This window comes from Syngnathus acus, chromosome 24, assembly GCF_901709675.1.
Source record: "Syngnathus acus chromosome 24, fSynAcu1.2, whole genome shotgun sequence".
Taxonomy (NCBI): domain Eukaryota; kingdom Metazoa; phylum Chordata; class Actinopteri; order Syngnathiformes; family Syngnathidae; genus Syngnathus; species Syngnathus acus.
In genome coordinates this window covers 2,185,331-2,199,504 of record NC_051108.1, presented here as the reverse complement: position 1 = coordinate 2,199,504, position 14,174 = coordinate 2,185,331, and the positions used below count along the sequence as shown (strand labels likewise).

Sequence of the window (14,174 nt, the reverse complement as noted above, 5' to 3'; positions counted from 1 at the left end):
ATTTGGCGGCAAAATATAGCACACAGTAAACGAGTTCCTTGCTCAGTATTAACGATCTTACGTGAAGTACTGTCACTTGATTTAAATTGCAGCATACACATAAGCTAAAAAGGTTTAATTAATATTATTCCAGGTATGCACAAATCAAGGCCTCACTCCAAAAAAAAAATTCTGATTGTGTGAAAAACCAAACACATGGTTTGGTCACAACTATGCTAACGATGTAATAAAAATTACACCGCTGGCATTTTTATGAGTTGAGTGGGTATGTGAGATCATTATCATTCCGACCAGCATGCTGACATCACGTCTTCACATTAAAGCCGTGCAGAGAGCGCCAGCTGTGGAGGGAAAAGAAAAAAAAAAAAGTCATATAAGGTGCTGATAACGACCGCGGCTGACAACCATGTGAACGAGTGCATCAGTCTTTTCCGCCTAGTCCGCATCAACGTCTGTCCTTTTGTAGCGCTCGAATCCGCCCTTTTCACGCCGATTGCCGTCTGGGCTATTTTGGGAGGTCTGCGCTCTCACGGCGGTGACGTGTGCTGCTGGGTAAAAACTCGCAGCGGCTCAGGCGGCCCCGGACCCCGACAGAAGCCTCACAAGGCGTCAAGGAGGAAGCTTCGAAAGCAGATGGGAGTGAAGGATATCATTTTGTAAAGCACGCAATTACGCAAGTGGCGAGGTCATTAACAAAAAGACAGACAAAGTCATTTAATGCCATAATCCCCAGCCTGGTTTTAATATTCACTCCACAAAAGATACTCTAGATTGTGCACCATTCCCCTTAGAAATCTAAAGTCATCATGAGATGCGCTTGAGATCCCGTAGGTCAACATCAAGCAGGATTCAGAAAAGACGGGAGCAGATCTTTGCAAGGAACGACATTAATGAGCAGCACACAGAGCGTCTGTATGTGCGTTTTACAGATGTGGAAAAAGCCTTTGACAGCCAACACGCTGACACCCTACGGAGGATCCTTCCCGCATATGGAATACCAAATGAGCTTGTACTCTTCAGTGAGTGCTTTAATGTCCTCGGCAATGCAGTGCAGAAAAGGGCAAGCACACATTTCAAGGGAAAACCAGTACGGGACTGGAATGTCGATGACGACGATGTTCTTTCACATCTTCGATAGATGTAGACAAGAATTAAAGGAGAAGCAATGCGTAGGACCGCACTGGATGTTCACGAGTGACCTGGCTCAAGTTGGCTAATTAGAAAACGAAAAAAACTTCAACAAAAGTCGTGTTGTTGTTTGAGATTGATTAATTAAGGTCATCTTAAAGTACATCCCAGCACTTGATATGTTGGGTAATGCCAACTGGTTAAGTAGTGCTTAAAAGGTGACCATGTACATTCTTTGTCCCAATTCTCGATTAAAGATTTATGGTCAACATGTAGAGTCTGAGCTGCCTATGCCGGATGACCTTTAACCTTTGCTGCTAACTGTGTGTGTTTCCAAACATCAGTTACATGATTTACACAAATTGGGACAAAAGGAAAGAGTCTCAGTGAAACAGGAAGTCAGCCATTTTGTTTGGAAGAAGCCATTTTGGGTTTGGAAAAAAAAAAAAAAGCGGAACAGGAAGACGGCCATTTTGGCGGTCCATAAATTCATATCCTGAAAAATAGAAACTATATTTTATCTTACAGGTCCAATCTATTTTAACTTGACAATGAGCATTCAAAACGAACCGAGTAAAAAGTAGAGTGGGAGGACATTGGGCTTCCTTACAAAAGAAGCCTTGTGTCCTTTGTCAAGCGTAGCCTCAAACCACCGTTTGACGGCGACCCCCTCTTGACATCAAAATAATAGTCGGGACCCAATTAATTGCGTAACCTATCAGATCATGGAGCGGTGTTTTCGTCCCGGCTACGACGCTCAATTACGCACGGCCGTTATTTTTTCATGAATGTAGCCAAGCCATCATTCCCATGGACGGTGGACGCTGTCCATCATAGCCGTGTTTGTCCAACAAGAACAGCCTCCTTTATAATTGAGAGGCGGGTGGAAAAATGGCCAACTTTTTTAGCCCACAACAAACAAACACTGCACTTTCTCATGGCTTGTGAAGCATTCAATTGGACATAGGGCAGATGTTGGATAGAATAATGGCCGACATTCCTCCGTGGGGCTCTTTACGCTTGCATAATTGCTCTCGTCGGACCTTTGCTCTCGTCGGCGTCTTTGCTGCTACAAACTAATGACGATGTCCAACGTAAAACCATAAAGATAATTTACCAAATGTGGAAATCAGCTCTTTCGAAACTTTGGACAAGTTCAATGAGCACTAACTCTTTCATCAGTATTGACTTTGGTTTTGAGTTACGCGCTAACATCGTTAGCATACAGTAAAGTTCATATCAGGACACAGGAGCCCCCCGCTTCCCCTCGCCCGCTTATTAGTTATCGTGGCAAAGAGTAAACAGGTCACCCGAGCGGACGTTCCAGCTTGTACAAAAGGCTGCACACAGCAGGCGTAGCATCAGAGTTGGTATTCGCTGGATATCACCAAACATTTGTAAACGTTCCAAATTAAAAAAAGATGCCCTACTTTAAGTCCTTTGTGGCCAAAGCGTCCCAACTGTCGCTCGAGTTCGGTACGAAGCAACCCCCCACCTTCCCGCGAATGTCTTTGTGGGGTCATGAGAACAAACGTACGGGCCTTATTAAGCCTAATTGTAATCGGCATCCTTCTGGCGCAACCGCACACCGAAGAACGACACTTAGTGACTTTGACCAAATTGTTTGGGCTTTTTTTGCTTGACGCTGTTGCAAAGTGTTTATTAGAGTCAGTAACTGGAACAATTTTAGCTCAATGATAATCCCAACACGAGCCGATTACCTTCATTTTTGATCTGCAAGCAGAAACGTGCTTCTTATGTATCTAACAAGGTCCTGGGATCCAAATATTTGATTTTCAGCCATTATGCCTGAGGAAATTAATACCAGGAGATTATTTGGTATTACTGTTAATCCTCCTCGTAAAAGAAGTAAAACGTGTCGTAACTTCTCCTTTTATTTTTAACTCGTTCTTTGTATTTTACTTATATTAACTTGGACATAACTTTGAACGATCTTGAAAAAACTGAATAGAGAAGCTCCCCGAAGCAAGACAATGTTGACGCACTACTTTAAACACGACAGGTTATTAAAAGTGGCGATAATGTGGTTTGGGCATTTGCATCTTAAATATTAATAAGATATGACATAAGCAAACACACTTCACTTTTTTTTTTTTTACGTTTGACGTTTTACGTGTGACAAACATATGTTGCTCATTTGCAGCCAACTTTACTTTAAGTTTTGAGCGGAGAATTTCAGTTATTAAAATATATCTATATATGTATTTCTACTGAAGTGTGGATGAACTGGCCACTCCTCACCAACAGAGGGCAACCTCGCACCAGAAAGTTGTCAAGCTAGCCATCTACAGTAATTCTTTGACGAATATCTTTTACAGGGTAAGGAAGCAGGGAATCAAATTTGACTGACTTGAGTTCAAATAAATGTCACAAAGCGCAATATAAGGCAAGAAGAATGAGATAAGTTAGGCAAGCAAAATGCATGATACTAAAATAATTTCAGTTAAATTCAACATAAAATAAAATTGCATCATCAGTTAAAAACATGTCTTTTTTAAGACATTATTTATTTCTAATGAGTTACATACAATAATGTTTTTTTTTTAAAGACTCTTATTTAACACGCCTATTATTACAGATTCTCAGGGTCACGTCAGGCGAGTTGGTCGCTCCCCTGCGTGGACGACATCCTGCCAAAGACCTCAAAGGCTGGGGTCGTGTCCTCAAAAGCTTTGGCTCAGGGACAGTCTCCGCATTCCAAAAACAAAAAACACAACCCCATTAAAAAAAAAAAAATCTTTGGCGCCTGAGTGGATGCCATGTGATTGCGCCGGACAAGACATGGGGAAGTCAATTATGGCGGCCGAATGTGCAATTTTTGATCAAGCGCTGTTGAGTAATTCGAGAGACGAATTCCACGACAAAACGAACAAATGGCTCGCATAACTTCAGCGCTTATGCCAAACCAAACAGCGCGTCAGTGAGTTATGTGACTCTTTGCTGCATCAAGAAGGCGGAGAAGGAGGGGAGGTGAGGTGAGCCGAGGACAGGATATGAAAAGGAGAGAGTGCACTAAAGGACAGGACTATGGCAAGACAAAGAAAGCCGGAAGTCCGAGGAGCAAACGAAAAACCTCCAAGAGGAAGGAAGGGCACGTTCGCTCCGTGGCCGAGGTCCAATTAACTGAATAGTATTTTTTTTGGCCGACGAAACGGCGCAGTCAAATGCCGAAGTTTATTTTGTCTCTAAACGTCAATACAGATAATTGATAAAATAATAATTTTATTTTGCCTTTATTTCTTTAATCCACATGACATATACTGTAATATGTTCATTATTATTATTAAGGTGAGTCAATTAAATCGGCAACTAATCGATTCTCAAATGAATCAATAAATTCAACCTCTAAAGGGTAAATGACGATTATTTTTTTGCAGATTTTTTTACAGACCTATTACTGAATCATAATCAATTTATGGTTTGAGCAATTTGAACTATGTTGATGTTATTGTGCAGGTGCTGTGCATATATGGTTGATGACCGAATGATATCTTGCGCTTTCACCACGGGAACTAAGCACCATGCAGTCAATCATTGGAGCGACGCACGATCCCTGAGCCAAGAGAGAATTTGTGGAAAGGTCTCAAGGGTAAGCACAGGAAGAATCAGAAAAAGCTGATAGAGATCCAATGGGCATGTGCCAGCACATCCGTTTCCAATCGACAACTTGGACGGCTGATTCATTTGTCCAAATGCGGTCGCGTTTGGAACTAGCTGGTACGCAAAACAACGGGTTGAAGTGGCGCAACAAGCGGAAACACGTCTTTTGCTTCCGAAAACTAGGACACGGCGCTCCGGTAAACATGACGGCAGCGGCGAGCAGAGCAGAAGTGTTGTAATGGCCGGCGGCGCGTTCATCGGATGAGTCACACTTTGAAAACACCTGCTGCTCACAGCTGGAAAAGAACTACACATCCATGAATCACACAGGTGGAGGACATAAATTCATACCAGACTAGCTGTTATCCGAAACCGCAACCCAAGTCTTGACGCTAACCTTAAAATTCCTGGAAAGACTAAACAAAGCTCGAAATACCACAAAAAGGAACCCCCCCCCCCTGTTTTTTTCTTCACATGCCTCCACTTACGGGGTTGATAACGCTTGCGTAACGTCAACTCACAAACAAAATGTACTGGCCGGATTCAGTGATGCACGGGGAGCAAAAGGTCACACGCACAAAAGCGATCTCCGAAGCAAAATAATGACGGCGGTCCTGTCGCAACAGCTGCAATGTGGGGAAGAAGAAGAAAAAAAAAAAAAGGCCGTGTGTACGCTGACACAAATAACACGGTGAGGTAAGGCGTCATCGAGTGCACTAAAACCCTGCAAAACAAAAGTCCCCAACATACACACAAAGACTTGACACCAAGTCAACAAGCTGCAAGTCTATCGATTCTTCAAGGCTATCTTCTTAACGTTTTGAACTTAGCACACAAACAACATCCAGCACTTCACTTTCTGTTTGACGAGATGACGTCGCAGGGTACGTTTCAAGGAACACCAAGTGAGCAAAGCGCTACGACAACAAAGTGGCGGGTCGCATCACGCACGGACAAGTGTGAAAGCACCACTTAAGCAAGTCCGGGATTTATTAAACCAACTGAACCTGCGTGTATGTGTCCTCGCATGATCCCAGCACGCCAGAAGAACACGTCTTCACGTGCTTGTAATTACTCAACAGGCTCATAAAAACACGAATGACTTCCGCTGAACTGAACGCAAACAGATTTTTCTTTTTTTTTGTTTTGCACGTCGCCGCTAATGACAAGGCCTGGAATTTCTCTTGTCAGATTTAACTGTACAAGTCAAGACTGAGATGCTGCACGGCGCATTAAGGTAAACTGGGAAATTTCCAAACTCACAACAACAAAGCAAAGATCTGAAATGTCGTTTCATCCGAGGTCAGGCCCGGGTAGATTTGAATCCATTGCCACGTGGTTCCCTTTGAACTAATGATTGACTTTCAAGTAGTTTATTAACTTCATAAACTTCAACAATAGGCTTCCGTATGGACACTGTGTCCTGTATTTATCGCTCCACTAGAGTTAAGAAGACATAATAACACAATAAAATGATTCGGAGCTACTTCAAAGTAAGTCTTGTGTTAGATAAACTGTCCACTTTATTAGGTACACCCGTACTGTCTTCCAAAACATAGAACGACAAACACGACATGTGTGATGTTATGCCTGTTGCTCCGTCACACGGATTCACTCCAAAATGTCAACGGTCAGAGTGTGCGTCAGCCAAGCTGGAACTTTCCTTGCGATAACATCTCGGATTGCGCACGTCTCTCCCCTCGCATCCCAAATCCGCCCCGGTGCATCCCTGTCGGGCGCTTTGAGCGACATGCCGTGCTGCTGTGAGAGTCAAAAACACTCCCGTGTTCCTCGACATCCTCTGTTTGAACCCTCACTCGTGAGGTGGCCTTCGCTCCAAAAAAAAAAAAAAAACTACAAAGACAATACGTGAGTGAGAGCCAATGCAAATTTCCAGGAGGGAAAATGAACTGGAACGTCACCTGTCAGGGTTTTCCAGATTGTCTTGATCGTATGATTATGTTGGAATGTAACCTGTAATGAATAACCGAGCTAGATTAGTTTTATGCTTATGTTGGAATGTAACCTGTAATAAATAACCTAGCTTGTCCCACCCTACACAAGGTCGTAAAACACCCCCTGCTATGCTTTGACTAGAGGTCAAGGGCTTCAACTCCATCCAGTCTACTCTCACCCCCACCCTGTTTCTTATTAATAAAAATGCTCTTGCAAGAAGCCAGAGTCAGACCTCATTCGATCATCGCTGTACGCGCAGTGACGAATGGCTCTCCATTTGCAAATGCTTAAAAAGGGCATACTGTCTCCCGTGTGGTTCTTGCAAGATAAGTTAGAGTGAGCACCGCTCTAACATCACCTGAGGTCAAAACCTGACGTCACTCAACAAAAAGCGTCAACAAAGATCGGGCCGACGGCAATCGTCGCTAGCCGCTAACGAAGCGAGCCCCAAATCGATTAGAGGGACACGCAGCCGAGAGGACGGGGGGGTCGCGCGATGCGAGGTGATGCATACCCATACGGGAGTGCGTGATGGTTGCCTAGCAACTACAAACCCACTCAAACGTTGCCTGGAGAGCAGACGGGCCATGAATAGGCACAAGTCGCAGAGTTGACTCACCCGGGTATCATCGCAGTAGAACTCGATTACATCCAAAACACACACACACACGTGTAGTAGTTCATGACAATCCAGTCTAATGGTTTGAGCTAGGCCGCTGTCACACTGGGCTTTGCTGCAGGCTCTTTCCAGCCTGCTTTTACTATTCTGGGATGTCCTCACATGAACCCAGGCAGGTCTCCTGCCAGCATCTAATGAAAGAAAGCTTCCAACAGTTTTATCTTGGAGGGGGGAAAAAAAAAAATTAAGCCGACTGTTTGTTCACAAAGACCCGCTCGTCCAATTGACTCGTGAGGGAAATAAAGGTGACGACGCGGCAGCAGACGGGAGGTTTATGGAAAAACGAGACATTTTTACGTGGAAATCTTTTTTTGTTTCAATCAAAAATGATTTACTACTTCCTCACAAAGGGAATATATTGACTGTGTGAGACATATAAAAGACTCAACATGTTATATATATATTTGATTTGTGAGTGCATTTAAATGCGTGTCTACAAGCGCATGTGTGCGTGTGTGTGCTCGGGCCTCAAGCGATCGAACATAATGAGCTCGGGAGACTTATTCATAAGGCGGCTGACTATTCTTGAAAAGAAAAAAAAGCAACATTCCTCACGTCCCCAAGAAAGAGTGTCCTGCAGGTGGCGCTATACAAGAAAGCTTCCATTTTCATCTGGTACACAGTTTGCTGCTCTATTGGCCCAGGTCAACAATTGAAAACATGTTAATTGCCGCTATTATCCAATCATGAAAAACAAGAAAACAATGGGAGATATCCTTTGTGGTATTTAGTTGAAGAGATCTTATGTTTTTTCACCGACTTTGCATATGATTGAGTGGCTGTATCAAACATACACATGGGCAATTGTGCTCATTTTTACGCCCGGGCGGCATTCCTTGACAAGCGTTTCATCGAAAACACACTCTGCTCCATCTGCTCGGCGGAGGAGGCGGACGATGACGCATATGCCTCACACGTGGCTGGCGAAGGAGGGAACGAGCAAGGAAAGGAGTGGGAGAGGAGAACATGATGATGAGCGTGATGATGTCACCCAAAAAAAAGGAGGGGAGGGCCGGGGTGAGTGGGTTTTGACGGGGTCTGGCCAGGCAACGCTAAGAATGTATCTGAACTATACGTTACATGGCATTGTTAATACTTCAATATGTTTTCATAAAGCAATCATTTATTACAAAAAACAGCAGCTAATATACGGAATTGAATATTCTGGTAAACCAAAAAAACAAGAATAGACATGTTTATTTTATTTAATCTAAAAAAATAATCTAGCCTAATATAGTGACACACGAGTGCATTTTTTTGCACATAGTTGTTTACAAATAATTAAATTGTCCAGCTAAAAATATCGAATATTGTAATTTTTTGTTTCATTTCATTGGGAATCAATTGATTATGAATAAATAAATCTAGTACATTTCTTTTCTATTTGAATTTCATTTGCAAGTCAAGCTGGCAATGACCGTTTTTTTCCGATGAAATGCCCTAAAAATAAAACAATATGGAAACAAGATGTTTGAGCACACTTGCTGTTTCTTAATGAGAGCTCCAAACAGTGAATGAATCGCCCACACAATCTCATCTTGCTTGCACTAACTCACCCACCTTCACTTGTGCGTGTGGGTCCAGCGCCGTCTAGCGTTGACAAACGTCCCTGCACTTGCTTCAGGAGCTCCCAGCTGGTGTTGACGTCAAACTTTTTTTTTTTTCCTTCTTTCTTCACCATCCACTGGGGAAAGAGAACAGAATGTAATGAATATGGATCTAAAAGGGTGTGTTATTAAGGTGATTACAATATGCGTAAGAGCGCGCGCGCGTGTGTGCGCAAACTAGTGCAAACGAGGTGAGAGGAGGTAATGCCCCACCATGTGAGTGGGCGGAGATGACTTAAACGGTGCAGGGCATATAAAAGGAGGGCGCGCGCACGTCGGGAGAGTTCCGTTCCAAATGTGTGCAGGCGACTGACGGCCGCCTTGGATCTTGGATCCGTCTAGTCCGTTCCTCGTTGCGCACCATGCACGACTCCGGCGGGGTGCAGCTGGCGCGAGCTCTGAGGCACGCCGCCCTCTTTCTGCTGCTGGTGCCTCGCTTTCTAGCCGCGGCCGTGACACTGTGGCTCCTGGACTTCTTGTGCATTCGCCGCAAGGTGCTACTCCAGATGGGCGCGCGGCCGCACAGCGCCGACGACCCGCCGTTGTGCGTGTCCGACTCCAACCGCATGTTCACGCTGGAGTCGCTGCGAGCCGTGTGGTACGGCCAGAAGCTGGACCTGCTCAAGTCGGCGCGGCTGGGACGCGCGGCGCCCAACACGGAGGTGGTGCTGGTGCCCGAGCGGCGCCAGGTGCGCATCCTGGACTGCGTGCGCGGCACTCGGCCGCTGGTGCTTAACTTCGGCAGCTGCTCCTGACCGCCCTTCATGACGCGCCTGGCCGCCTTCCAGCGCGTCGTCAGCCAATACGGCGACATCGCCGATTTCGTGGTGGTCTACATTGAGGAGGCGCACCCGGCGGACGGCTGGGTGAGCTCGGACGCCCCCTACCAGATCCTCAAACACCGCTGCCTAGAGGACCGGCTGAGCGCCGCGCGCCTGATGCTGGCACGGGTGCCCGGCAGCAGCGTGGTGGTGGACAACATGGACAACTCGTCCAATGCCGCCTACGGAGCCTACTTCGAGAGACTCTACATCGTGCGTGACCAAAGAGTGGTCTACCAGGGTGACCGGGGCCCAGAGGGCTACCGGATCTCGGAGCTCAGGAAGTGGCTGGAACAGTACCGGAGGGACATGAGTGCGTGTCCGGTGCTGCAAGCCTAACCCAGGAGCAAGCAGCCTTGTTTATGTTCTTTTCTTTTTTTAAAACTTTTTCTTTGCCTGCACACACACATACGGAGTTTTCGTATACGTTTCGATGTGTGTGATTACTCCTTGAAATCAGGGGTTCTCAAACATTCTGGGTGCGGGGGACCCCCCCCAATAAACTGCCATGCGTATCCCTCAAGGAACACCATTACAACTGCTGCAATTTTGAAAAGATGAACCAACCCATCACTTGGGCCAATTCGACCCAACAAAGTACTAACGTGCATTTGAAAAAATGCAACTGTTTTCAGACAATTATTCGAAGAAAACAGATTATCGTGACAGGACCAGTCTCTAAATGGTATTTTTCAAAGTAGTCTAAAAAAGTCACATTTTAAAAAACGAATTTCCCATATACAATACAACATTCTAATGCAACCCTAATATCCCCTTTATTCTCTGAAGGAAGCCTTTACGAGCTAAGAAAATAGAACTGTTGAATAAAAAAATGCTTTTTTGTTCTACAAATAAATGGCATTCTTGTGGAATACACAAATTCCCAAAGTTCTGTTATCCAGTAAAGTCCGGTTTCAAGTGTTATGTCACTATCAAAACACTTAATTAGCCCCAAGCCTAGGAAGGGAGTCATGGGTTTACTATGTTTTTTTTATACTGTCGCTAGTTGTTTCATACAGACAATTTTTTTTTCTTTGATTCCAACTTATTTTGCAGTCCCTCCAAGCTACAGCTGGCAGACCCCAGTTTGAGAAGCATAAAACGCCTATTATAGACCGGTTGGGTTCCAGGTGGCACGCTGGGTTGTCTGCGTGAAGTTCAGTTCTTCAACGGCCCAGCCACAGAACCGACACTGATGTTTGTGACACCCCAGTGGGCAGGCGGGTGCGCGGCTGCCCCCGTGGACACCGGGGATGACGAAGGTGCAATATGACGTGATGTCACGCCAATGTGTAATTAACCTATTTTTTGTATAAAATAAATAAGTGACAATATCATGATGCCCTTTTTCCTGACTACCTCATTCATGATGCATAATTGAAGGCGCCTGCATTAAAACATTGATGTTCCCTTATAGACCGATTGTGTAAGATACGTGTTGAACATTTCCAAGATGCAAACAAAATGCAATTAGGGATTACCGAGCTCTGATTCACACTGGTCCCAAGAGGTTCACTTTTCAAACGCCCTCACCTCCATCCTGGATAATTCTCAGACGCCCTGTTGTTGTCACTTTTGTCTTGTCCTGTGCTGTGCTGGGCAAGGAACAAACAACAACAACAACAAAAAAAAGAACAGCAGACACAAAAATCAGATGATTGGTAATATCTGGCTGACCAAAGAGCAAACCGATTTGATAAGCGAGACTGTTGCAGTTGTTTACGGTTGCATTTAAAGCGCCACTAAATTATCTCGACTCGGTTTGCTGTTAAGGGAAAAGAAGACTCAAGCGGTTTCGGGTAAAAAAAATTGCTTGGTTAGTCAATTCATGTTTGTGTTCATAGAATGTAAATAAATGCACAATTCCAGGCGCTAGCAGTTCAATGCACACAATTCAGAGTCTATTTTTAAAGATCACTATTTCGGGTTGACCTTTGAAGTGTTGAGGGGCTCTCCGCTCAGTAACCTGTTGTAAGTTCACCCTGAAAAATAGTTCCATAAATCCATAAACATGGGTGGAAAATTAACAAAATGCTTGTGAAAGGGAGGGTAAACAAAAGACTGAAGGTTGCTGTTTAATTAGCTTTCGGGCAACTGCACAAAGGGAGGAAAAAAAAAAAAAAAAGACATTGTGTGACATTGATGGGAGAGTGTAATTTTGTATGAATAGTTCACATGCTCGTTTAAAAATATATAAACAGTGTTGCGTGTGTTTCACATGATTAGTGTGTCCACTGGAAATAAGATAAGATAAAAGTTTGGACACACACATGACGACTTTCACAAGATACCGAAAGAACAATCTCGTGGGTCTGGAAAACAACAAAAGATATTTCTGTCAGCGTATTCTTCAAAATTCATTATGATTGAATTTGCGCAGCTATTATTTCAACCCAAGCGGCTAAAAGTGGAGGAGAAAAGTTTGTGCAATGCGACGATTTTATTTTCGGATTTAAAAAAACAAAATGTGACTCGGGTCACGATGACCCATGACCGATTCTGTTGTATGAAATGAACAAACGGATTAATAATTATTATTAATAATAAATGGGAAAGAGTGCTGTGCGTGTGCACATAATGCATACAATGATAAAGTGAGTCATACGGCGTGTAGAAACATCACATTAATAAAAAAAAAAAAGGGGGGGGGCTCAGATGCTGCCGTGACAATTCTTCGCAGCGGCAAATTACGAGTTTATGACCTCTTGACTACAAACACTACCAAAATAAAGCAAAAACTGGATGAAACAAAAACAGCTCTATGCGGGCGTGAGAAAAGGAGGTGCAAATTGCACGGCTCACCTCAGCGTGGCATCTGTGTCCCGGTTGCCATGGCGACCTGGTTGCCATGAGATCCATTCTATCTGGAGAGTTGTGTCAGCTGCTGGTGCAGATGTCACCGGGCACCGCTTCTCAATAACAACACTGTGTAAAGCAAACAGTGGACACATTAGATGGACAAAAAAAAAAAATTATTTGGAAAAGAAAAATTAAGCATTTAGGGTACCACCTTTTTTTTTTTTTTCCCTGGAGAGCCAAGTGGCACTCATGAATGGAACCAGATGACTCAGGTTGGCTGCATCCTCCTCCACATGACACAAGTCTGAGCGCGTCTGACGCGTGGCTCGGCTGTGCATCCACTCACTTTCCACTTTGCTGCGATACGTTGATGCTTCTTCGCTTGCCTTGCAATCGCTGACGGGTACCACGACCGCATGTCGTCGTTCAAAGACGCTCAGTGGCAGGATCTATTTGAAGGAAGCATTTAAAAAAAAAAAAAAAAAAAAGGTGAAGCATCTCACTTGAATGAGATTTGATCCATAAAGCAACATTAGAAACATTGGCCAAGTTGATCGATCTGAGCTCAGTTAATACATTTCCAGGCCCCACAAAGACTTTTTTGCTACTTTGTTGCCTTTTGGAATGTCCAAGGCAGGCAGACAGCAACGTTGATTAACGACACCAGAGCCGAGTCGTCCAACGACTTCTTTAGAAAGTATCACTACTACGAAGAAGTGATGTCGGATGAGTGATTAGAATTGGAAGTTATCCGTGCAAGAGGTCCTGCTAAGAGCTTCTGTCTTTGGCCAGCACGTCGACATTTTCCCCTCTTCTAAACATTGTTTGGAGACTTCTTTCTCCAAACTCCGGTGGTTTTTAAGCCACGTTCTCAATCATAAATGACTTGCATCCCCACTTGGTGCCGGATAAAAGGCGTTGAATCGTATTTTTTTTGGGGGGGGATGGTGTTGTCGATGGAGTGTGTTTTCAGATTGCCATGTGCTCTACAGACTGTTAAAAATATGAACATTTGGAGGCATGTAAGAGTGGTTAACCTCCCAAGTGAAAGCAGAGGGGAAAAAAAAAAAATGCCGCCAACACACATCAGGAAGACTCGGATTGCATTAGATCGGGAGCGAGTTCTATTCCGGTCAATAATTAAAAAAAATTCTGGTCTGCGCTAACCCCAACAATAAAACTAAGTGCAGTGCGAAAAGGGCTTTTGGCTCAAAACTAGTCTCCCCAAAATCACCCATCCCATTTTGGACCAGAAATCGGATAGTGGGAGAGAACAGTTACGGGCCGAGTAGATTCGGCAAAATCGGATTGCGTGACTATCAACGGCGCGTAATAGGACAATTTGATCAGGGCTGTTATCTCATTGGAAGTGATGGCTCAGCTTGAAAATCAATACGATGCCAGAGTTGCATTAACGCGGCTTGACCTCAAAGTTGGCCGCTGTTTTCCAATTCGAGAAAGGCGCTCCTGTTTTTGTGCTGACCACGTGGGGGCTAAGAGTGTGACCTTTTATAGACACCACTCGGGATAAATGAGTCGCATTCCTGCTCTATTTTGGTTTGC

The 14,174-nt window shown here is 44.3% G+C and overlaps 1 protein-coding gene across 1 annotated transcript; it reads left to right on the top strand.

Moving 5' to 3' along the window:
• Nucleotides 1-9,196: 9,196 nt before the first annotated feature.
• On the top strand, nt 9,197-11,150 carry LOC119117703 (thyroxine 5-deiodinase-like). The gene is made up of 2 exons (XM_037244147.1): nt 9,197-10,417; nt 10,869-11,150. The coding sequence occupies exon 1, from the start codon at nt 9,354-9,356 to the stop codon at nt 10,149-10,151; it is 798 nt and encodes a 265-aa protein (XP_037100042.1). The 5' UTR covers nt 9,197-9,353; the 3' UTR covers nt 10,152-10,417; nt 10,869-11,150.
• The last annotated feature ends 3,024 nt before the right edge of the window (nt 11,151-14,174 follow it).